Source organism: Giraffa tippelskirchi, chromosome 1, assembly GCF_054371585.1.
Source record: "Giraffa tippelskirchi isolate mGirTip1 chromosome 1, T2T-mGirTip1v1.2.pri, whole genome shotgun sequence".
Classification (NCBI taxonomy): domain Eukaryota; kingdom Metazoa; phylum Chordata; class Mammalia; order Artiodactyla; family Giraffidae; genus Giraffa; species Giraffa tippelskirchi.
The window spans coordinates 14,385,041-14,411,011 of NC_137275.1; the positions used below are offsets into that span (position 1 = coordinate 14,385,041).

The 25,971-nt window shown below is 39.9% G+C and overlaps 1 protein-coding gene, 1 long non-coding RNA gene and 1 pseudogene across 9 annotated transcripts in view; 1 reads left to right on the top strand and 2 right to left on the bottom strand.

Annotated features, from left to right (window-relative positions):
- Positions 1 to 25,223, bottom strand: part of NUDT9 (nudix hydrolase 9) — a 38,146-nt gene extending 12,923 nt beyond the window's left edge. The window contains exons 1-7 of one of the 7 annotated variants that reach the window (XM_081580773.1): positions 24,839 to 25,223; positions 23,877 to 23,966; positions 23,500 to 23,749; positions 22,917 to 23,135; positions 13,907 to 14,146; positions 6,833 to 6,928; positions 2,766 to 2,852 (exon numbers count right to left, since the gene is read on the bottom strand). In XM_081580773.1, coding sequence (XP_081436899.1) covers positions 2,766 to 2,852; positions 6,833 to 6,928; positions 13,907 to 14,106 — 383 coding nt within the window. In that variant the 5' untranslated portion in view covers positions 14,107 to 14,146; positions 22,917 to 23,135; positions 23,500 to 23,749; positions 23,877 to 23,966; positions 24,839 to 25,223. The remainder of the gene's footprint in view (positions 1 to 2,765; positions 2,853 to 6,832; positions 6,929 to 13,906; positions 14,147 to 22,916; positions 23,136 to 23,499; positions 23,750 to 23,876; positions 23,967 to 24,838) is intronic. The other 6 variants (XM_081580776.1, XM_081580756.1, XM_081580745.1 and 3 more) reach the window with 6 other exon arrangements.
- LOC145542295 (uncharacterized) lies at positions 10,417 to 13,133 on the bottom strand. The gene is made up of 2 exons (XR_014079752.1): positions 11,838 to 13,133; positions 10,417 to 11,131 (listed from the first exon to the last, which is right to left on the bottom strand). It is a non-coding gene; the product is annotated as an uncharacterized LOC145542295 (long non-coding RNA).
- Positions 22,620 to 23,979, top strand: LOC145542255 (large ribosomal subunit protein uL4 pseudogene; annotated as a pseudogene). Its single transcript, XR_014079725.1, has one exon. The product of XR_014079725.1 is annotated as a large ribosomal subunit protein uL4 pseudogene (transcript).
- Positions 25,224 to 25,971: the final 748 nt, after the last annotated feature.

A 25,971-nucleotide genomic window follows, 5' to 3' on the forward strand; every position in this document is an offset into this window, starting at 1 on the left:
CTTTTGCATTCCAGTGTCTTATAATGAAAAGGACTTTTTTTTTGGGTGTTAGTTCTAAAAGGTCTCGTAGGTCTTCACAGAACCGCTCAACTTCAGGTTCTTCAGCGTTACTGATTGGGGCATAGACTTGGATTACATTGACCTTGAATGGTTTGCCTTGGAAAGGAACAGAGATCATTCTGTCGTTTTTGAGATGGCATCAAAGTACTGCATTTCGGACTCTTTCGTTGACTATGATAGCTACTCCATTTCTTCTAAGGGATTAAGACATTTACTCCTTAAAAGGAAAGTTATGACCAACTTAGACAGCATATTAAAAAGCAGAGACATTACTTTGCCGACAAAGGTCTGTCTAGTCAAGGCTATGGTTTTTCCAGTGGTCATGTATGGATATGAGATTTGGACTATAAAGAAAGCTGAGCGCCAAAGAATTGACGTGTTTGAACTGTGGTGTTGGAGAAGACTCTTGAGAGTCCCTTGGACTGCAAGGAGATCCAACCATTTCATCCTAAGGGAGATCAGTCCTGGGTGTTCATTGGAAGGACTGACGTTGAAGCTGAAACTCCAATACTTTGGCCACCTGATGTGAAGAGCTGACTCATTTGAAAAGACCCTGATGTTGGGTAAGATTAAGGGCAGGAGGAGAAGGGGACAACAGAGGATGAGATTGTTGGATGGCATCACCGACTCGATGGACATGAGTTTGGGTGGGCTCTGGGAGTTGGTGTTGGACAGGGAGGCCTGGTGTGCTGCAACTCATGGGGTCACAAAGAGTCGGACATGACTGAGCGACTGAACTGAACTGAACCGAAAGCATTAAGGCAATGTTAATTTCAAAATGTGCTTTTTGTAATCAGAGCCTCCTTCCCAAAGATGTTGATAAATCTCCTTTTCCCCTTCCCTACACCACATCTACCTCCCCCTGCCCAATGTTACTAATAGTCCCTCAGGCAAAGATAAAGATTTTGAACTTGCAGTACAAAACCAAAACACAAAGTCTACAATCTAATCTTCACTCTGCATGAGACTAAAATACACCAGCTTAGATATGAGCGTCCAAGTTTCTTTATAATGTGGATGAACACTACATTTAACCTGTGAAAGTGAAAGTTGCTCAGTCATGTCCTACTCTTTGCAGCCCCATGGACTATACACTCCATGGAATTCTCCAGGCCAGAACACTGGAGTGGGTAGTGTATCCCTTCTCCAGCAGATTCTCACCCAGGAGTCGAACCCAGGTCTCTTTCATTGCAAGCAGATTCTTTACCAGCTAAGCCACAAGGGAAGCCCAAGAATACTGGAGTAGGTAGCCTATCCCTTCTCCAGCAGATCTTCCCAACCCAGGAATCGAACTGGGGTATCCTGCATTGCAGGTGGATTCTTCACCAACGGAGCTATCAGGGAAGCCCCATCTAACCTGTAATTCCCCCTAAAAGAGTTCACAGCCGAGCAGTGAAGCTAGACATGTAGGTGAATAAACTGTAAGACTGGCAGCTTGATGAGTACAGTTAGCTAGAAATGAAAGAACAATTAGTATAAGATAATCTGATTTTAAGGATGCAGAGGGAGGAAACAAAGTTATAAAAATAAAATAATGTATTCAAGAAACTGAAAGTATAAGCGGCAGTATGAACATCAGTGAGGGAAAGATGGATGATGAGGTTGAAGAAGTAGGCAAAGAATTCATCAAATTCATCTGTTTAGAAAGCCAGAGAACATTTTAAAGCAGGTTAAAAGCTGTTAGCAATTTGTATTTTAGAAAACTCACTCATTTTGACAAAAGTTTGGAAGTTGGTTTGGAGGTGATCAAGACCAAAAGCAAGAAAAGCCAGCTCAGTTCAGTTCAGTTCAGTTCAGTTGCTCAGTCGTGTCTGACTCTTTGCGCCCCCGTGAACTGCAGCACACCAGGCCTCCCTGTCCATCACCAACTCCCTGAATCCACCCAAATCCATGCCCATCGAGTTAGTGATGCCATCCAACCATCTCATCCTCTGTCATCCCCTTCTCCTCCTGCCCTCAATCTTACCCAGCATCAAGGTCTTTTCAAATGAGTCAGCTCTTCACATCAGGTGGCCAAAGGATTGGAGTTTCAGCTTTGACATCAGTCCTTCCAATGAACACCCAGGAATGACTTTAGGACGGACTGGTTGGATCTCCTTGCAGTCCAAGGGACTCTCAAGAGTCTTCTCCAACACCACAGTTCAAAAGCATCAATTCTTCGGCGCTCAGCTTTCTTTATAGTCCAACTCTCACATCCATACATGACTACTGGAAAAACCATAGCCTTGACTAGATGGACCTTTGTCGGCAAAGTAATGTCTCTGCTTTTTAATATGCTGTCCAGGTTTGTCATAGCTTTTCTTCAAAGAAGCAAGCATCTTTTAATTTCAAGGTTGCATGCATACATACAAATATATATATATATATATGGCTGTGTATATAACCAACACAAACACACACACATGCAGTCGGCTCTCTGCATCCACAAACGCAGAACCCAAGGATAAGACGGGTCAACCGTACTATTCCATTTTATGTAAGCAACCTGAATATCCACAGATTCTGCTCCTGCTTGAGGCACAGGGGCCTCTTCGAGAACCAATCCCCTAAAATATCAAGGGACAACTATATATATAAACACATATATATGCATACATACATTTGCATATGTATATGTATATGATGGACACGTAAAAACATGGTTAGTGTCTGTATTTTTCCAATTACTTGTCTCTTTGTTACTGAAATGTGTTTTTAGCTCTTACCTGGTTATGATGGGATCTGCAGCATGATTGGGGCCCCATCGCCCCAAAAGCCCCCGGCCAACCAGTCCAGTCCGTCCTGCAGGATTTCTGGAAAAACAAAAAACCATAAAACCAACTGAATGTACTCATCTTTTTGAACCAAACTTGCTATGGCCCAAAGCAAGGTACTAAGAGGGAAATAAGATCTCCACACAAATCCAGCAGCACTACTATCTATTTTACGCTCAAAGTACGTATTTCTTTAGTGTTATTTAACTTTTCTTTCAGGCCTGGGCTTGATCCAGGAGGAGACTCTCATTTCCAAAGTTGTTTTAAGTCTGGAAGGCTGAAATGCTCTGCACCTAATCACAGTCTAACTCTGCAACAGCAATGCTTTATCCAGTATATCCACACTTCTCTTCCCTTTCTTATCATCCTCTTTTGATACTCCACTCTCTTACAATTGGTCTCACTCATATAGTTTTGATTACATTTTAAAGTCCATTTTTTTTCATACTGAGTTCTAGATTTGTATTATCAGTAATAGATATTGTGTAGCATATAATGAGGGCTTCCCAGGAGGTGCTAGTGGTAGAGAACCTGCCTGCCAGTGAAGGCAGACATAAGACACACAGGTTCCATCCCTGGGTTGGGAAGATCCCCTGGAGAAGGGTATGGCAACCCAACTCTAGTATACTTGCCTGGAGAATCCCATGGACAGAGGAGCCTGGCGGGCTAGAGTCCATAAAGGTTGCACAGAGTTGGACACGACTCAAGAGACTTAGCCCACAGCACACAGCATATAATGAAGTAGAAATGCTTAATATTTCAAGATTTCAAGTATACCAAATTCAAATTTTAAAAACAATTTTATAAAAATGCCAACAACTATTTAACCTAATGCCACAACCCAATGTTTAAAAGTCTATCAGATAAACAGGGCACAGTCACACTTGAGTAATTTTCTTTCAGTCAATATTCCTTAAATGTTTAATTTTCATTATGTAAAGTGAAATGCCCTAATCTGCAATCTTATCTATTTAATATCTTTGGTCCTCCTAGTATGTGAAAGTAAATAAACAACTTGTCATATTTCCCTTTCAGCTTTTGTTTTTAAACTATTTTTTTATTTATGGTTGCACTGGGTCTTTGTTGCTTCAAGGGCTTTCTCCAGTTGCTGCAAGCAGGGGCTACTCTCCTCTGCAGTGCTCAGGCGTCTCATTTCAGTGGCTTCTCCGGTGGCGGAGCATGGGCTCTAGGTACAGGAGCTCCAATGGCTGCAACATGTGGGCTCAGAAGTTGTGGGTCACAGGTTTAGTTGCTCCACAGCATTTGGGATCTTCCTGGACCAGGGATCAAACTCATGTTCCCAGCACTGGCAGGTGGATTCTCAACCACTGCACCCCCAGGGAAGTCCCAGCCACTCTTTTTTATTTTGCTCTTCCTTGCGATTGTTATTAAAATTGAGTCAATCTTTATATTGTTTTATACTGGACTCAGAAATATTTCAGCAAGACTTGCAAATAAAAACAGAAAGGCAAGACACTTGGCCAGGTTGCAATTATTCTACTTTTCAAATTCAGGAGGAAGGGCAGGGTGGTCAGTAACTGTGTTTCATTCCATGTAACCATACACCCTTGAATACAAATGATCAAAGCCAATATTAAGAGAGAGAATGTTATGTGTTTATAGATGACCAAGCCTGTAACGGATAAACTAGAAGCTGTAGAAAAGGCATATAGATTACCCTACTGCCTGAGCAACAGACAAAGTTATCTGCAGAAAAAGCAAAACAAAGGCAACATATAAAGTGAAGCAGACGTAAGGCAGAGAGACAGTTTTAATGGATTTCCAAACTCTATCTTCCTAAAGTTAGCTGCATTTCTGCTTTGGATTCCTGAGATGATTCTATAGGCCTGGAGTAAAGTTCACTTTTTTACTCAGGCAAGCTAGAGTTGGTTTCCGTTAGTCAGAGTCTTGACTAAAACAACAGGCTACCTTTCCTTTGCCTTTTCTGTCCTTTTATATGTGTACATATCTTCTAATATATTTTGCCCAGAAGAGAACTTAAGGAGTAAGTCAATGCAAGGCAAGTTTGACTTGAAAAGACTCAATAACACAGAAAACTGAGTAAGCTATGAACAAAGAAAGAATTTAGCAAAACTGAAAGACCAGGTTGGCGTGAGAGGAGCACTATTTCCTTGCTTTAGAAGAACTAAAAATATTTTTAGCTTTTGCAACATTTCTACAAGGTGATAAGTATGATTACCAAATCTGTGATTTTTCTATTGTTTTATCGGAGGCACGCTAATTTTTACATTTCTTCCTTTTATGATGACTTAAGAAAAACTGAAAATTTTCGAGTTGTGTAGAAAAATCACTTTTAAAAGTACAAAAAGAGGGACTTCCTGGTGGTCCAGTGGTTAAGACTCCTTGCTTCCACTGGTGGAACTTCCTAGTTGGTGAACTAAGATTCCCACATCCCACCCACTTGCCATGTGACATGGCCAAAAGAAAAAAAATGATGTTAAATTGTTGGGTTATTTTTAGTTTTACTCTTACATATTTGGATAAATTCTTAAAGTATTATCTCATTTTATAAATAATTACTGAAATACAATTCTTAATCCTTTTCTTCTGTTAATTTATTCATTACAGTTGACCCTTGAACAATGCTTCCATATAAACTTGTAGTCCACCCTCTGTACACACAGTTCCCCTGTATCTGGGGTTCCACATTCAGGTACTCAACCAAACTCAGAGGGAGTAGTGGCTGCAATATTTACTATTGAAAAAGAATCCATGTATAAATGGGCCTGTGCAGTTTAAGTCCCATTTTGTTCAAGAGTCAACTGTAATTATTTCTATTTCAAGGTAAAGCTATAAGAAGATGCATTCAATTCCTTTCAGCACTTACTCATCAGATGCAAACTACTTGCATTCTCTCTACTTATCTGTAAATGGAACTAAAAATATACACCCACAGGGTTATTAATATGATTTAATTAGATCACATATATAAATTATTTCATACAAGGTCTGGCATACACAAGCCCTCAATAAATGTTAATTACATTGATAAAATAAAATGTGTATTTTAAGGCAGGACAAAAAAATTTAGACATATAATTTTCTGTGTCCATCTGGGCCTCTCCTAGCATCCCTAATGTGCAGTGTATCTGCACGTTCATCAGACCTCCTCAAAGATGAGAGTGCTTTCTTGACCATAAAGATTATTATTTTCCCTTTCTTCTGACACTAGCCATGTAACTTCTTAAAATAACAGCATGCTCTCCCAACTCTGCAGGGGGTCATGGTGACTCACTGCTTGCTTTGTACATGCTTACCTGGACTATGTATCTTTGGGGAACCTTATGTACAATATGCTGCTAAGTCGCTTCAGTCATGTCCGACTCTGTGTGACCCCATAGACGGCAGCCCACCAGGCTCCGCCGTCCCTGGGATTCTCCAGGCAAGAACACTGGAGTGGGTTGCCATTTCCTTCTCCAATGCATGAAAGTGAAATGTGAAAGTGAAGTCACTCAGTCGTGTCCGACTCTTAGCGACCCCATGGACTGGCCTACGAGGCTCCTCCATCCAACGGATTTTCCAGGCAAGAGTACTGGAGTGGGGTGCCATTGTAAAATATGAGTATTTTACCCCATTTTGATATACAATCCTTTGTCTAGAAAATGTGTATGACTACACCTTCTAACAGGGCTTCCCTGGTGGCTCAGTGGTAAAGAAGCCACCTGCCAATGCAGGAGATGTGGGTTCAATCCCTGGGTCAGGAGGATCCCCCTTCTTGCCTGGGAAATCCTATGGACAGAGGAGCCTGGGGGGCTATGGGGTCACAAAAGAGTTCACCACGACTTAGCAACTAAACAACAACAGTATCTTCTAACAGGTGGAACACTTCTCTGAGCTTCCTGAGAGTCTTGTCCTCCAGGCTGTAAGTAACTCTTAGTTTGATTTAAATAAAATTTGCTTTTTTCTTCTTACCTTGATTGTTAAGTGAATTTGCATTGACAATTATTTTCTACCTTTTAAAGACCCATTATTGTAAGATGCCCCACCCCAATACCTACCTAGGTCTTCCATTTTCAACCTCATACAGGCCATTCTGGCTCTTTCTCTCAACCTGCCCATCCTTTTCATTAAACTTAGGAGAGAAGTTGCTTTCACTGTAATGAGAATACCAATGCAAAATAAGAAATAAAGATCCAATACTACCAACAGCTTAATAATGCCAGCCAGTTAATTGTAACAACCAGTATCCTTGAAACTAAATTTTTAGTTACAAACTTAGTTTTCACTGACAAACTCACCAACTCTTTCAAAACAGTTTCTGGAAAAAATTTGTTTAATCAAAAGACCTTATAAGACAAGAAGGTATATTATAACCCCTGTGGGAAGGACTAATGGCAGACAAACTGGAGCTGCTCCTACATACTACAGAAAAGAATACATTACTATCAGTAAAGTGGATTTGTCTGTGGGCACAATATGGCAGTTACTGGTTCCTATTAATAAATACTTCTAAAAATAAGATTTCTTCTGACATTTTGCTGTTTCTACTGTCTCAAAGTAATTTTAATGTCTTCTAATGTACACTGATCAATATCTGTATCAAAGTAAAGCCCACAAAACATGAAAACACCCCACAAACTTCATAATAACCATGATGCAGATTAAAATAGATATAATAAGCTAGAAATAATAACCGTGATGTAGATTAAAACAGATGTAAGCTGGAACTACTCCAGATCTTGATCTGGACACGGATCTGGATTAGAGTTAGATAAATATAAAATCTAACTGAGCTACACCTGCACATGTAAGAAATGTATAGCTTATTGCATTTGTCAGACTCAATAAAAATATTTTTTAAAAGCTATAAATAAACTACTTTCTTCACCATTATGAAACTGCTGACACAATTGCACTGACAGTGAACAAAGAGTTATATAGCACTGGATAGTTCATGGGTAGTTCTGCCGCAAATTTCACTTTCTTTCTTGCTTTAATTCCAGTAAGCAAGAGCATAGAAATATTTGTGCTCTGTTTTGGAAATAGTTTCTAACTTGAATGATCCAGGCATCTTCCCAAGACTTCTAGCATACCTATAAAATTAAATGGTAAAAATCATGAAATTACAAAACCAGAGTTACAATGTTTTGGGACTCTAGAAATTCACCATTAAATGTTGAATCTTAAAAAAAAAAAATGGTACAAATGAACTTATTTACAAAACAGAAATAGAGTCACAGATGTAGAAAATAAACTTATGGTTACCAGGGTGGGGGAAGGGGGTTAAACTGGGAGACTGGGATTGACATATACACACTACTATGTATAAAACAGATAACTAATAAGAATTTACTAATATAGCACAGGGAACTTTATTCAGTACTCTGCAATAACCTATATGGGAACAGAATATAAAAAAAGAGTGAGTATACGTATATATATAACCGATTCAAACCAGTCAATCCTAAAGGAAATCAGTCCTGAATATTCATTGGAAGGACTGATGCTGAAGCTGAAGCTCCAGCTCCAATACTTCGGCCACCTGATGAGAACTGACTCATTGGAAAAGATCCTAATGCTGAGAAAGACTGAGGGCAGGAGGAGAAGGGGACAACAGAGGATGAGATAGTTGGATGGCATCACCGACTCGATGGACCTGAGTTTGAGCAAGCTCTGGGAGTTGGTGATGGACAGGGAGGCCTAGTGTGCTGCAGTCCATGGGGTCACAAAGAGTTGGACACGACTGAGCAACTGAACTGAACTGATAACTGATTCAGTTTGCCATACATCTGAAGCTAACACAACACTGTAAAACAACAATACTCCATTAAAAATTTGTAAAATAAAAGAAACTAAATAAATATTGAATGCTAGTTAATGAAATACTTGTTGATATATACAGGCAGAGATGTACCAATAGATCAAAAATCAAGATGGATGGAGGAGGGATAGATGGATATATATGTGATGAAATAAATATAATAAAATGGTAATAAGAAAATCAAAGTGGTGAGTTTTGAGTGTCCCCTGTAAAGTTCTTTCAAATTTCCTACATGTTGGAAATGTTTCAGAATAAAATTTTAGATAAAGAGAGCCATTTTCGGGGGGGGGAGCATGAATCTAGTTATAATTTAAACATTAACATTAGTAACGCTTGATTTAGACAGTGATACAAATTTAACTTATAAAAAATAAATTGAATGAAACAGAGGAAGACTCATTCAGTCTTCCTCTATTTATACTGTATAACACCCCTTGTAACATCACTAATTCTAATTGTGCATGTGTATGTATAATGTACATGTAAATATATATTAATATATCCTCTAAAATGAGGGAAATGGAACTCATTTACAGGTAATAATTTCTCCACAAGTTGGCTTCATGATTAATTAATGACCCAAATACTATCACAAACATATCTTTGGATTAAATACGGAAACTGTGGGTCAAAATCAAGTCACAGCAATATGTGACTGGTAAAGTTTAACAACCTAATGAACTAATACTAGATCAACCCAACTAGCAAAAATTTTTATTTAACTGACTAAATAATGCCTTGAGAGGACTATCATTTACAATAAATTTACCAATTAAATCAAAGTTATAAAATATTCCAAAACTAGAGTGGCCATTTAGCAGAGTAGTTAAGGGCATAAATTCTAAAGTCATACTGAGTTAAAGTCCAAGCTATTCCATCTACTAGCTCCATGACCATATGTAAAGGACAAACTTTCTGTGCTTCCATTTTTCGTGTGGTTTTTTTTCCTATAAAGAAGAAATAACAACCCTGTCTGCCTTCCAGAATAGTTATAAGAATAAAACAACGCTTAGAAAATATTTAGTACAGTGCCTAGCTTGTAGTCAGTACATTTTACAACTCTATCGTTATATTTATATAAAGAAACATAAATATAAAATGTGAATCAACCCAGTACTTCTCTGAATTTAGTCAAAGTATTTATTTTAATTGGGGTATACCTGCTTTACAATGTTGTACAACAAAATAAATCAGCCATATGTATACATATACCCACTCCCTCTTGGGCCTCTCTCCCACCCCCTCCCATCCCACCCATCTATGTCACCACAGAGCTCTGAGCTGAGTTCCCTGTGCTATACAGTAGCTTGCCACTAGCTATCTATTTTACATGTGGTAGTGTATATAGGTCAATCCTAACCTCTCAATTCACCTCACTCCCCCTTCTCTACCAGTTTGTGTCCACACGTCCGTTCTCTACATTTGTGTCTCTATTTCTGCCTTGTAAAATAAGATCACCTATACCATTTTTCTATATTCCACATACATGCATTAATATATGATACTTTTTTCTTTCTGACTTACTTCACTCTATGACAGACTCTAGGCCCATCCACATCTCCAAAAATGTTACCCAATTTGGTTCATTTTTATGGCTGAGTAATATTCCCCTGCATATATGTACCACATCTTCTTCGTCCATTCATCTATAGTTGCACATCTAGGTTGCTCCCATGTCCTGGCTGACGTAAACAGTGCTGCAATGAACACTGGAGTGCATGGGTCTTTTTGAATTATGGTCATATGGTAGTCCTTTCTCAGTTGCTTTCATTTGCAAATATTTTCTCCCATTCTAAGGTTGTTTCTTCATCTCATTTATAGTTTTCTTTTCTGTACAAAAGCTCTTAAGTTTAATTAGGTCCCATTTCTTTATTTTTGTTTTTATTTTCCTTATTCTAAGAAATAGGTCAAAAAAGATATTGCTGTGCTTTATGTCAAAGAATGTTCTTCTTACGTTTTCCTCTAAGAGTTGTATAGGTGTCTGGTCTTATACTTAGATCTTTATTTCATGTTGAGTTTTATTTTTATATATGGTGTTATGGAGTGTTCTCATTTCATTCTTTTACATGTAGCTGTCCAGTTTTTCCAGTACCACTTGTTGAAAAGACTGTCTTTTCTCCATTGAATATTCTTCCCTGCTTTGTTATAGATTAGGTGACCATAGGTATGTGGGTTTATCTTTGGGCTTTCAATCCTGTCCCATTGATGTATATTTCTGTTTTTGTGCCAGTACCATACCGTCCTGATGACTGTAGCTTTGTAGTACAGTCTGAAGTCAGGGAGCCTGATTACTCCAATTCCGTTTTTCTTTTCTCAAGATTGCTTTGGTATCTGGTGTCTTTTATGGATCCACAAAAACTGTAAAAAGTTTTTTCTTCTAATTCTGTGAAAAAGTCCATTGGTAATTTGATAGGGAGTATACTGAATCTATAGATTTATATTACAGAAATTAAAATGGAGGAAGTCTTGTGCAGACATCAGAAGGAAGAGAGCAGGCCTCTGATCTCCCTGGATACTGCAAAGAATCTGTGCCTGCCTGCAAGGAAACCAAGTCAGGTGGCACTTTAGATAAGATAGGGAGTGGGTCTTAGATTCTCTTAAGCCCCTGAGGCTCTGGCCAATACCCCCAAACCCACCTCCCACCTCCAGGGTCTAAGAAGTTGGCTCCTCTGTCCATGGAATCTCCGGGCAAGAATACTGGAGTGGGTAGCCATTCCCTTCTCCAGGGGATCTCTCCACCCAGGGATTGAACCCAGGTCTCCTGCATTGCAGGTGGATTCTTTACTACCTGAGACATTTCCCCTACCCCTTATGATTCACAAGGTGAAAAAAACAGCAAAAAGTTAAAGTAAAACCAGAGCTGCATTTTTGTGGACAAATTGATGATATCAGTTTGCTGTTTGGGATTGTAAGTGGGAGCCCCCAAAACTGCAATCTGAAGTCTCACCCACAGGGTGGACACACCACCTGGGACTTTTTCCCAATTAGGACTCCAGATTGCTGTTAATGAGGGACTCACCAGCACTGTCTAGGTCTGGAGGTTGGTTGGCCCAAATTTGGTGATGTATATGCTGTTACTTTTCTCTTTGTTTCTATTTCTCTTCTTTTAATGACTGTATTGCTGAAGCCTGGCTTGAAGAATTTTGAGCATTACTTTACTAGCGTGTGAGATGAGTGCAACTGTGCAGTAGTTTTAGCATTTTTTGGCATTTCCTTTCTTTGGGATTGGGATGAAAACTGACCTTTTCCAGTCCTGTGGCCACTGCTGAGTTTTCCAAATTTGCTGGCATATTTAGTGCAGCACTTTCACAGCATCATCTTTCAGGATTTGAAATAGCTCAACTGGAATCCCATCACCTCCACTAGCTTTGTTCGTAGTGATGCTTCCTAAGGCCCCCTAAGGCCCACTTGAGTTCACATTCCAGGATGTCTGGCTCTAGGTGAGTGATCACACCATCGTGATTATCTGGGTCGTGAAGATCTCTTCTGTACAGTTCTTCTGTGTATTCTTGCCATCTCTTCTTAATATCTTCTGTTCTGTCAGGTCCATACCATTTCTGTTCTTTATTAAGCCCATCTTTGCATGAAATGTTCCCTTGGTATCTCTAATTTTCTTAAGAGAGAAAGAGCTCTCTAGTCTTTCCCATTCTATTGTTTTCCTCTATTTCTTTGCACTGATCACTGAGAAAGGCTTTCTTATCTCTCCTTGCTATTCTTTGGAACTCTGCATTCAAATGGGTATATCCACCATCCTCTGGATCATTGAAAAAGTGAGAGAATTCCAGAAAAACATCTATTTCTGCTTTATTGACTACACCAAAGCCTTTGACTGCATGGATCACAATAAACTGTGGAAAATTCTGAAAGAGATGGGAATAACAGACCACCTGACCTGCCTCTTGAAAAACCTGTATGCAGGTAAGGAAGCAACAGTTAGAACTGGACATGGAACAGACTGGTTCCAAATAGGAAAAGGAGTACGTCAAGGCTGTACATTGTCACTCTGCTTATTTAATTTATATGCAGAGTACATCATGAGAAACTCTGGACTGGAGGAAGCACAAGCTGGAATCAAGATTGCCGGGAGAAATATCAATAACCTCAGATATGCAGATGACACCACCCTTATGGCAGAAGATGAGGAAGAATTAAAGAGCCTCTTGATGAAAGTGAAAGAGGAGAGTGAAAAAGTTGGCTTAAAGCTCAACATTCAGAAAACTAAGATCATGGCATCTGGTCCCATCACCTCATGGTAAACAGATGGGGAAACAGTGGAAACAGTGAGAGACTTTATTTTTTTGGGCTCCAAAATCATTGCAGATGGTGACTGCAGCCATGAAATTAAAAGATGCTTACTCCTTGGAAGGAAAGTTATGACCAACCTAGATAGCATATTAAAAAGCAGAGACATTACTTTGCCAACAAAGGTCCGTCTAGTCAAGGCTACGGTTTTTCCACTGGTCATGTATGGATGTGAGAGTTAGACTATAAAGAAAGCTGAGTGCCAAAGAATTGATGCTTTTGAACTGGGGTGTTGGAGAAGAGTCTTGAGAGTCCTTGGACTGCAAGGAGATCCAACCAGTCCATCCAGGAGATCCAGGAGATCAGTCCTGGGTGTTCATTGGAGGGTCTGATGTTGAAGCTGAAACTCCAATACTTTGGCCAACTCATGCGAAGAGCTGATTCATTGGAAAAGACCCTGATGCTGGGAAAGATTGAGGGCAGGAGGAGAAGGGGACGACAGAGGATGAGATGGTTGGATGGCATCACCGACTCAATGGACATATGTTTGGGTGGGCTCCAGGAGTTGGTGTTGGACAGGGAGGCCTGGTGTGCAGCAGTTCATGGGGTTGCAAAGAGTCGGACACGACTGAGCGACTTCACTTTTTCTATCTTCTCACACTGGTCAAATTTTATCATCATCTTGTTGTCAGTAATCCAGAAAAAGTTTCTGAAAAACATTTTCACTATTCAAACACAAGTCTAGCTATGTTGGAAAATAACCGCAAAAGATGTTATTGATAACCCAAGAAGAAGAAATGAAAAGAGAAACTACCACTTGTCATTTCATAAAATAAAAAACTCCATGATAAAATAGATTTACCTACTTGGAAAGATCATCATAATACCCCCAAAAGAATAAATAAACATGAATTGAACAGCTTTGGCAAAAATTCAAGTAAATGTGGAAACAGTTAAAGTCAAGCACTAGATAAAAATTATTTTTCTGCTATCATATGACAATTTACAAATACAACTATTACCTTCTCCAAAAGTCTCCTACCCAGCTAACACCAGCTAATTTACTCACCTGATCTGAGGATCCGCCCACTGAGGTCCAGCCAAGACAGAAACTGCAGTGTATTCCACAGGATTATAGTCATGCCACTCAACAAGCCAGTCCACTTTATCATTAGGAACCTGGCTGCGTTGAACTTTTGAACCTGGGTAAGGAGATGTCCGAGCCTTGTTGTGAGAATTCTCTTTGGTACCATTAAAACCAGACATCATGTTGGAATTAACATGAAATCTGCACGATGAAAGTGAGTTTCTGAGAGGAAAAAAAAGAAAAATGTTTTATGTAAGTACAAAATACTTAAAGTAACTTAAGAACCTAATTTACAGTCTCCAAAATACAACTTTTCAATTTCAAAGACTTAAAAATCAGAAAATCCTAATTTGATGCATACTGGAGTAAGGTCTAATATCTGTGAAACTGTTTACAAATATAAAAATATTGCTAAATCTTACTAATTGAAACTTACAGAGTTTATTTTAGCTGAGAAAAAGGGACATAAGTTTACTTTTGTTAGCACAAATGTTGGAGAAGTTAATTTTACAATAAAAATTCAACCATAAAAACAAATGTAAAGAAAGACTGTTAAAGCCTACATGGAAGAATCCATTTAAAAAAAATAATAAGCTAATGGTCTAACACAGCAGTCCCCAAGCTTTTTGGCACAAGGAAGTGGTCGTGGAAGACAATTTTTACACCGATCAGGGTGAGGGGGCAGGGATGGATAGTTCAGGCCTGGTGGTAAGGGGAGTGACTGAGGCGGGGAACAGTTCAGGTGGTAACACAAGCAATGGGGAACAGCAGATGAAGCTTCACGTGCTCGCCCACTGCTCGCCTGCTGGGTGACCCAGTTCCCAACAGGGCCCGGGGGTTGGGGATCTCTGGTCTAACGTACATGTGTAAAAAACGGATGACAGAAATAGCACAAAAGAAGAAAAGGAAACAGAGATATACTGTTGTTAGGTTCCTACACTGTACTCAAATTAATGTAGTATTACTTGAAGCCAGACTGTGATAGATGTACAAATTATAAACTTTAGAGTAGGACTTCCTGATGATCCAGTAGCTAAGAAACCACCTGTCGATGCAGGGGACATGGGTTCAATCCCTGGTCCAGGAAGATTCCATATGCCATGGGGCAACTAAGCCCATGCTCTATAACTACTGAAGCACACACGCTCACAAGCCACAGCTACTGAGCCCATGTGCTACAACTGGTGAAGCCCACGCACTCCAGAGCCTGTGCTCTGCAACAAGAGAAGCCACCATAACGAGAAGCCTGAGAACCACAACTAGACAGGACCCCTGCTTGCTGCAACGAGAGAAAACCGGCGTGCAGCAACAGAGACCCAATACAGCCAAAAATAAAAGTAAATCATTTTTTTTAAAAAGCACTTTAGAGTAAAATTAAGTGTAGAGCTAAAGTAATTAGATAGTATATATACAAAAAAGATAACAAAAAACTGAAACTTAACCTTTACACCATAACATACGCAAAAATCTTTCTTTTCTCCTCCTGACTAAAAATTTAAATGCCTTCTCATTATTCTTAAAGATCAAAATTCCTAGTGGCCCTAAATTAGGGTCTCTAATATGACAAGAGGGGATTCTGAGAACATGGTAAACCGATAACAGTTCCCTTCTCCTGCTCTCACAGTAACGATTAGCCCTACTTGAGATAAATGGCCAATGGGAAAAACACTAACTTAATGTGGTGTTAAAATAAGTCAAATTCATGTGCCTTTTGATATCATACAGTGAGAAGTACACAGCAACCATTTCTGAGGATTCTTTATAACAATATAGGACCAGAGTCTAGATATAAGGAAATACAGGACACACCCACATTGAGGGATATCTTACATAGAAAGGTCCATACTTTTTAAATCGCTACGTTCGTGAAAGATAAAAATTGAAGGAACTTGTCCAGATAGACAGCATGAAAACTAAGTGCAATCAATGATCCTGGGTTATCTCCTGAATCATTTAAAAACAAAACAAGTATAGGACAAGTATTGAAATGCAAATGGGGTAGGATAAATAATTTTTAAAAGTAACTTTTTTAAAAAAAACCTTATTTATTTACTCTCAACAAAGAAAAGCTTAGAAACAGATGGCTTCACTGATAAATTTTATTAAACATTTAAGGAAGAATTAACACTGCTGCTGCTGCTGCTAAGTCACTTCAGTCGTGTCCGACTCTGTGCGACCCCATAGACGGCAGCCCACCAGGCTCCACTGTCCCTGGGATTCTCCAGGCAAGAACACTGGAGTGGGTTGCCATTTCCTTCTCCAATGCATGAAAGTGAAAAGTGAAAGTGAAGTCGCTCAGTCGTGTCCGACTCTTCTCGACCCCATGGACTGCAGCCTACCAGGTTCCTCCATTCCATGGGATGTTCCAGGCAAGAGTACTGGAGTGGGGTGCCACTGCCTTCTCCAGAATTAACACTAATCCTCTTCAAATGCTTCCCAAAAAACTGAAGAGGAGTGAATACTTCCAAATTCTTTCTATGAGGCCAGCACTATTACCCTGATATCAAAGCTACACAAAAATACTACCAGAAACTACAGACCAATATCCCTGAAAAATATCAATGAAAAAATCCTCTACAAGATAGCAGTGAACATGACTTCCCTGGTGGTACAGTGGATAAGAATCCACTTGCCAATGCAGGGGACACGGGTTTGATCCTGTTTGGTCCAGGAAGATTTTGCATGCCAAGGAGCAACTAAAGCCCACGAGCCACAACTACTGAACCCACATGCTACAACTACTGAAGCCCTTGCACCGCAACAAAGGGTGGCCCCCCACTCACTACAACTAGAGAAAGTCCACACACAGCAACAAAGACCTGGCACAACCAAAAATTAATGAATAAATAATTTTTTTAAAAAAGATAGTAGTGAACAGATTTCAGCAACACATTAAAAGAATTATACATCATCATCAAATAGGATTTATTCCTGAAATTCAAGAACAGTTCAATATACAAACATGAACCAATGTAATATATCACATTAAGAGAATGAAGGAAAAAAGCATGTGATACTCTCAACTGAGGCCCAAAAATGTCTCTGTCAGACAAATGCTGTATGATATCACTTATACGTGGAATCTAAAATATGACACAAATAAACATATCTACTAAACAAAAACAGACTCAGACTTGGAGAACAGACTTGTGGTTGCCAAGGAGGAGAGGGTGGGGGAGAGGGAAGGAATGGGAGCTTGGGATTAGCAGATGCAAATTGGTATATATAACATGGATAAACAACAAGGTCCTACTGTATAGCACAAGGAACTACACTCAATATCCTGTGATAAACCATAATGGAAAAGGAATATGAAAAAATATATATGTGTGTGTGTGTGTGTGTGTGTATACAGGCCAAAAGGATAGAATAGAGAGTCCAGACATAAACCCTTACATATATAGTCAGATGATTTTCAAAAAAAAGTGTCAACTCTCAAAAGGGAAAAGACAGTCTTTCCAACAAATGGTGCTGGGAAAGTTAGATATCTACATGCAAACAGATGAAGATGGACCCATACCTTACATATACACAAACATTAACTTGAAATGGATCAAAGACCCAAACATTAAGACCTAAAACTATAAAACTCTTAAAAGAAAACATAGAGGGAAATTTTATGACATTGAATTTGGCAATGATTTCTCGGATATGACCGAAAGCACAAGCGTCAGAAGAAAACTGGTAAATCAGGCTGTATCAACACTAAAATGTCTGTGTATCAAAGGACACAATCAATGGAGTGGAAAAAGCAAATCACAAACTATATTGCAGATGACATTCAAAGGGTTAGTAACTACAATATATTGAGTTCTTATAAACTGACAAAGGCTGACCTGGAATAGGAAATTGGGCAGATTATGACCAAACAATCATAGAAAAGCAGATCCAACTGGCTAATAAACATTAAGACAGTTACAATCACTAGCAATTAAAGAAATGAAAATTTAAGTAATCTTAAATTCTTTTTTCCATCTAGACTGACAAATCTTTAAAAAGGTAACACCATCTCCCACACACTGCTGGTAGAGATGTGAACTGTTACAGAATTTCTGTAAATCTGGCCACAAAGATGAATATACTTACAACCTTCAACTCAAGTAATTTCATTCCAGTAATCTATCCCATAAAAATGAAATAACCAATTATACATACAAAAAGTGTTTATTTCAGCAATGTCTAGTGGGAGTTAAAGGAAATGCCCGATAATGTAGGGATGGCTTAATAAATACTAGAATACCATGGGATGACTATTAAGTAGCTATTAAAAATAATGACACCAAGTGACAGTATTTTCATAAGATATTGTTGAAAATGAAAAGCAATATACAAGAAAGTGTGTATAATATGATCCCATCTTACACAGCAATGGTAGAAAAAATAAAGAACATATATTTAAGAGTATGCACATAATGTATTCATTTTTTTACTGCTGCCATAACAAATTTCCACAAATTCAGCAGGTTACAACTATACAAATTTATTGTCTTACAGTTCTCCAGATCAGAAGTCAGACACAAGTCTTACTGGGCTAAAACCAACATGTAGACAGGGCTGCAAGGCTTTCATGTAGCTGGCAAGGCTTTCATTCAGATTTGACAGATCAGAACCTGATCTAACAGAGTTCATCACCACCAATCCCAATGTAAATTTACTTTTTACTTCTGTTGTATTACTTCCTAGCACAGTTTATTTTCTAAACAATTTTACTTTCAATCAACTTCAGAACAATTAAGGGACCTGCAGTTCTAAGAAGGAAAGTAAAAGTCACTCAGTCATGTCCAACTCTTTACAACCCCAAGTTCATAGTATTACAAGCCTATCTTGTGAAACAAGAAAAATCTCAACCAAACAACCAACCAACCAACCCTTACACCTAAAGGAGCTAGAAAATGAAGAACAAACAAAACTCAAAGCTAGTAGATGCAAAGAAATCATAAAGACCAGAAAAGAAATAAGAGACTAAAAAATAAGAGATAAATGGAACAGAAAAGAAAGCCCAGAAATGAACCCACACTTATATGGGCAATTAATCTACAACAGAGGAGGCAAGAACACACAATAAGTAAAGGTAGCCTTTTCAACAGAGGCAAAAGAAACAAACTGGACTACTCTCTCACACCATGCACAAAAATAATTTCAAAATGAATTAAAGACTTAAATGTAAGACCTGAAACCTAAAACCTCTAGAAGAAAACATAATCAGTACACTCTTTGACATTGGTCTTAGCAAGATTTTTTTGGGTATGTCTCCTCTAGCAAGGGAAACAAAAGCAAAAATAAACAAACGGGACTGCATTAAACTAAAAAGTTTTTGTGTAGCAAAGGAAACTACCAACAAAATAAAAAGGCTGCCTACTGAATGGGAGAATATACTTGCAAACAATATATCTGATAAGTGGTTAATATCTAAAATATACAAAGAACGTACATAAAACAACATTAGAAAAAACAATCCAATTTAAGAAATGGGTTACGTTTTTTCAAAGAGGACATAGAGATGGCCAACAGGAACATGAAAATATGCTCAACATCACTAATCATCACAGAAATGCCAATCAAAACCCCCATGAGATGTCACCTCATACCTGTCAGAATGGCTATTATCAAAAAAACAACAAATAACAAGTGCTGGTGGGGCTGTGGTGAAAAGGAACCCTTGTGCACTGCTAATGGGAATGTCAATTGATGCGGCTAGTATAGAAAACAGTAGAGACAGTAATTTTTTTAAGAAAAAAAATTAAAAATGGAACTACTAAAAATTAAAAAAATTAAAAAAAAATTAAAAATGGAACTACTATATGATCCAGCAATTCTACTCCTGTATATTTATCTAAAGAAAATAAAAACACTAATTAGAAAAGATGCATGCACCCCCATATTCACAGCAGCATTATTTACTACAGCCAAGATATGGAAGTAGCCTAACTGCCCATCAACGGGTAAATGGATAAAGATAGCATGTTGCTGCTGCTGCTGCTAAGTCGCTTCAGTTGTGTCCGACTCTGTGCGACCCCATAGACGGCAGCCCACCAGGCTCTGCCGTCCCTGGGATTCTCCAGGCAAGAATACTGGAGTGGGTTGCCATTTCCTTCTCCAGTGCATGAAAGGGAAAAGTGAAAGTGAAGTCGCTCGGTCGTGTCCGACTCTTAGCGACCCCATGGACTGTAGCCTACCAGGCTCCTCCATCCATGGGATTTTCCAGGCAAGAGTAATGGAGTGGGGTGCCACTGCCTTCTCCAAGATATCATGCACACACACACATAATGGAATATTACTCAGCTATCAAAAAAAAGGGAAATATTTCCATTTGTGACAACATGGTTGGACCTAGAGGGTATTATGCTAAGTGAAATGTCAGAGAAAAGAGAAAGACAACTACTGTTTGATTCTACTTGTATGTGGAATCTAAAAAACAAAACAAATAAATATAACAAAACAGAAACACAGTCATAGATACACAGAACAAACAGGCAGTTGCCAAAAGAGAGGGTAGTAGGGGGTGGAAAGAAGTAGTAAAGGGATAAGATTAAGAGGTACAAACTTCTAGGCACAAAATAAATGAATTATGTGTATGCAATGTAAGGTGTGGGGAATAACTGTTATCCCTGTATGGTGACATATGGTAACTAAACTCACCCTGGAGATCATGTTAAGATGTATGGAAATATCAGATCACTATGTTGTGTAACAGGAACTAACACAGTGTTATATAGGTCATTTATACTTCAAAAAACAAACTCATAAAGGTTGTGGAGGGGAGGGGGGAACTGGGTAAAGGTAGTCAAAAGGTACATACGACTTTCCAGTTATAAGATAAATAAGTACTAGGGATATAATGTACAACATACACAACATGATATATACAACTAATACTGCTCTATATTACATATAAAGTAAACCCTAAGAGTTCTCATCACAAGGAAAACTTTTTATTCTATTTCTTTAATGTTGTATCTTTAGGAGATGATGGATGTTCAATGGATGTTCACTAAACTTATTGTGACAATCATTTCATGATGTTCGTGTTTCAAATCATTATGATGTACACATTAATCTTTTACAGTGCTGTTCATCAATTTTATCTCAATAAAACTGGAGGGAAAATAAATTTTATATTACAGGTAAATAAGTTAGGTTAAAAGCAAATCTATATACTAAGTCTTCAAACAAAGAATTCATCAACTTTTGTTTTTATTCTATTTTGTTCTTGTTACATTTTATACATAACTGCATTATACAGCGAACTTCACTTTTCTACTTTCATAGTCAAATCACAGTCAAATCAATTCTAGTAAAAGTATTAGAAGCCTTCATCAAAATTCCCCCAAGATCTCCCTTATTCCTTTGATACTCAAACCATTCTTGCTTGAAACACTATGCTTTCATTGGTTTTGTCAACTTTTTTTTTTTTTAAACAGGAGCATTAAGTCTTTTACTTTCCATGTACCTGTCCCTGTGTGCTTACAAAGGATTCTATCTGCTTTTTTTTTTTCCTCTATCTGCTTTTTTAATACTTTTGTTTTTTCAAGCAGTTTCAGCTTCACTGCAAAACTGTGCAGAAAATAACAGAGCTTCCATATAACCCCAGTCTCCTCACCACAAACACACAGAGCCCCAACACCACCACCAACATGCCCCACCAGAGAGTTATATTTGAAATAAAGTGAAGTCACTCAGTCATGTCCAACTCTCTGCGACTCCATGGACTGTAGCCTACCAGGCTCCTCCGTCCATGGGATTTTCCAGGCAAGAGTACTGGAGTGGGTTGCCATTTCCTTCTCTGGGGATGTTCCCAACCCAGGGATCAAACCCAGGTCTCCCGCATTGCAGGCAGATGCTTTACTGTCTGAGCCGCCAGGGAAGTTAATACCTTTGAAATAAGGGGGCCGAAACGTCCTACGTGAGCAGTGGGACAGAAACCATGGAAATCAGTCCTCTCTCCCTCCCCATCCTACAAACAAAAAGTTGGCAGTAGTTGTTGATCCCCAGGATAAAACCAAAATGTAAAGAAAAGGACTAGAACCTCTATGGTGAATTAGGTATTAAAGAACACAGAAGAAACTTCGGCTTAATATCTGTACATTCACACTGAGGAAATAAAGTTAAGGCAGCTGCACTCAGCAGGGAAATTGCTCCACAAGTGTCAAGTCTGGACCAGAAGGGGAAGGGGATGTTTCCAGCCTGTCCACCTGCTACTTGCTCACACACCCTCAACCGAAACCTTCCAGTCTAGAGGTCCTGATACACAGAGCTAATAATCAATCAGAGCTTCTATTTAGAGAAAACAATGCCTATTATCCACCACTAATCAAAATACAAATAGCCCAGCAGATGTTTGAGGAGAAACAGAAGGGAAAAGGGCCAAAAAGGAACAGAACCACTGACCCAAAAGGGGCAATTTAGGAAACAGAAGATAATTTTTATTCTAATTATCACGTTTATAGATTCAAAAGACTTTTGTAGCCACAAAACGCTGAGGCCGCTCAGTCATGTCCAACTCTGCGACCCCATGGAGTGTAGCCTGCCAAGCTCCTCCGCCCATGGGGATTCTCCAGTCAAGAACACTGGAGTGGGTTGCCATTCCTTCCTTCCAGGGGATCTTCCCAACCCAGGGATCGAACCCAGGCTCCCGCACTGCAGCCATAAAATAAGAAAAGGCTATTAAAGAGAGCAATTAGCTTTTCCTGTGGGAGCCGCCGGGTTGAGAGGAGCGTGGCCTTCTCCTCTCCCCACCATGGCGTGTGCTTGTCCACTGATATTGGTGTACTCCAAAAAGGGGGAGTCCTCTGGCAAAAATGTCACTTTGCCTACTGTGTTCAAGGCTCCCGTTCGACCCGATATTGTTAACTTTGTTCACACCAACTGGCTCAAAAGCAACAGACAGTCCTATGCTGTCAGTGAATTAGCAGGTCATCAAGCCAGTGCTGAGTCTTGGGGTACCGGCAGAGCTGTGGCTCGAATTCCCAGGGTTCGAGGTGGCGGGACTCACCGTTCTGGTCAGGGTGCTTTTGGAAATATGTGTTGTGGGGGCCGCATGCCCAACCAAGACTTGGCGACATTGGCACCGCAGAGTGAATACAACGCAGAAGCGATATGCCATCTGCTCTGCACTGGCTGCCTCAGCCTTACCAGCGCTGGTCATGTCTAAAGGTCATCGTATAGAGGAAGTTCCTGAACTTCCTTTGGTGGATGAAGATAAAGTTGAAGGCTACAAGAAGACCAAGGAGGCTGTTTTGCTTCTGAAGAAACTTAAGGCCTGGAATGATTTCAAAAAGGTCTACGCCTCTCAGCGAATGAGAGCTGGCAAAGGCAAAATAAGAAACCGTCGCCTGCATCATCTATAATGAGGACAATGGTATCATCAAGGCCTTCAGAAACAACCTGGAATTACTCTGCTTAATGTAAGCAAGCTGAACATTTTGAAACTTGCTCCTGGTGGTCATGTGGGACGTTTCTGCATTTGGACTGAAAGTGCTTTCCAAAAGTCAGATGAGCTGTATGGCACTTGGCGTAAAGCAGCCTCCCTCAAGAGTAACTACAACCTCCCCATGCACAAGATGCTCAATACAGACCTTAGCAGAATCTTGAAAAGCCCAGAAATTCAAAGAGCACTCCGAGCACCACGCAAGAAGATTCATTGCAGAGTCCTGAAGAAGAATCCACTGAAAAACCTGAGAATCATGCTGAAGCTTAACCCATATGCAAAGACCATGTGCCGGAACACCATTCTTTGACAGGCCAAGAACCACAAAATCCGCATGGATAAGGCAGCAGCAGCACTAGAAGCCAAATCAGATGAGAAGGGGGTTCAGGGCAAGAAGCCTGTGGTGGGAAACAAGAAAAGAAGCCTGTTGGTGATAAGAAGCTGAAGAAGCCTGTGGTGGGGAAAAAAGGCTGCCGGGACCAAGAAACCAGCAGCTGAAAAGAAGTCCACAGAAAAGAAACTCACCTCACAGGACAAGAAGGCTGCTGCATAAACTTAAATTTGTTTATTCCATAAATGCCAAATCATTTTGGACAGCTAATTTTGAATAAAGACCTGAACAAAGAGACAATGAAAAAAAAAAATGAAAAAACAAAAAAGAGCAATTGGGGGAAAAAGTTCTTGTGAAAATTTACAACTCAATAGAAGAGATAATCGAATACACAGGACTGAAGTCTGAACTAGTAATCTGGAAGATAAATTTGAGGAAAATCTCTAAAAACACCATACGAAACACACACACACACACACACTAGAAAGTTGGTCAAAAAGAGAAACAGAGTCTCTATCCAGAAAGTCTAAAAGCTATCACTGGAGTTCGGGGGGGAGGGGAGGGACAGACAGAAGAAAAAAATGGAAGAAACAGAAAATTTTCTTGTGTCTAATGACGTGACAAAAATAATTAAAAACACACACCCTCCTAGAAGCAGCCTCACAACACTTTATTACTCGATGCCTAGCATGGGCATGGTACCCAGGACATGTGTTCAGAAACCAAGAGAAAGGAATACAAGGAGGAGACAGTATGAGATACGATAAATCCCTAAATTTATCCAAGGCAAAATTTTTTAAAAGAGGTAAATAATAAATATACTATCTACACTGAAATGGAGAAGTAGAGGAATGACGACTTACACTTTTCATTTTACACCATTTAAACGGTTCGCTATTTAAACTCTCTGGGGACAAATAATGTTAGTGACTCACGGAAGAGCGCAAATTTCAAGTATCGTAAGAAAGCGTGCCACCACTTGCTTTTCTCAAAAGGCAGGTAAAATATTTTAGAGTCTCTTTTTTAAAAAAACGTGCATATGGCTGTAAAAAGCTGGAACCCAAGCGGAGCCTCCTGAAACCACCCGACCAGAAGCTGGTTCCCTGCCGCAACGCAAAGACTCGGGAGAAGGAGTCAGCACTAGAAGCGGGAATACCTGCACGCCGCGACGCTGCAACCGCCCCAGGACTTGACAGTCACAGAGGCCAGGGCGACAGAGAGGGACACGGCGGCTAAAGTCTTCCCCAGGAAGCCTCCGGCCATCAGCGGCCCACGGAAGATTCGCGGAGCAAGGCAGCTCTTAGCTTGGGCCGCAGCCTCCGCCCACCCCACAGCCCCGAGCCCGGAGTGTCCAGCGGGTACTAGGACCGGGCGGCCCTCCGGTTCCGGAGAGGAAGTAGCTACGTCAATCTCATTAACACACAGTGACTAGACGCCCTCCCAAAATAACAGCCCACTTCGAACCCCCAAGTGACGCGCCAGGTACCAGCTCCAGCCGCCGCGAAAACAGCCGCCCCGGCCTCAATGCCCCGCTGCGTGACGGCACTTTACGACAGCGCCGCAAAGCGAGGAGGTGCGGGCTTCGTGGCGCCGGCCTTCTTCGGCTTCTCATTCTTGCGGATCCCGTGATTGTGAGGGGGGTTGGACAGGGGCTTCAGGGTACCATCGAGAAAGCGGTAGGGAAAAGGGAGGGTGAAAGGAACCGAGAAGTTGGAAAGGAGAAAAAAAAGGAAGGGGCTTAAGAGAAGTGTGCCGTCCTCCCCTTCATCCCCCAGGGAGGAAGGGGTTACAATCCTAGTCATATCTGATTACAAGTGGTTACAGGGAAAGGAGGTAGGCGAGAGACTTGAGCCTTTTCAATTCCTTTTTTACCAAGATGTTCCCTTCATGGGTAAATTTCACGAGGCTTTGCCGGGTGTGGCCTCAGCAAACCTGCGGTGGAGTAAAACCCGCTGTGAAATAAGCACACAGCCAGGAGGAGGGACAAGGGCAACATCTGATACATAACTCAGGAGGCAGCGATTAGCCGAACCGGAAATTGTAAATCAACTTGATTCAGAACAGTTTGTAATGCAATTTTTGTTTTACACTTGGTTTGTCATTTTCTTTTTTTATGTCTGAAATTATAAGATGCTGTACTGTACACATTTTTAAATATATTTTTAATATTATTTTTCAGTATGGTTTATCACCGGATGTTGACTATAGTCCCCTATGCTATACATTAAGGCCTTGTTTTTTCTTTATTCTAAATGTGATAATTTGTATGTACCAACCCCAAACTTCCAG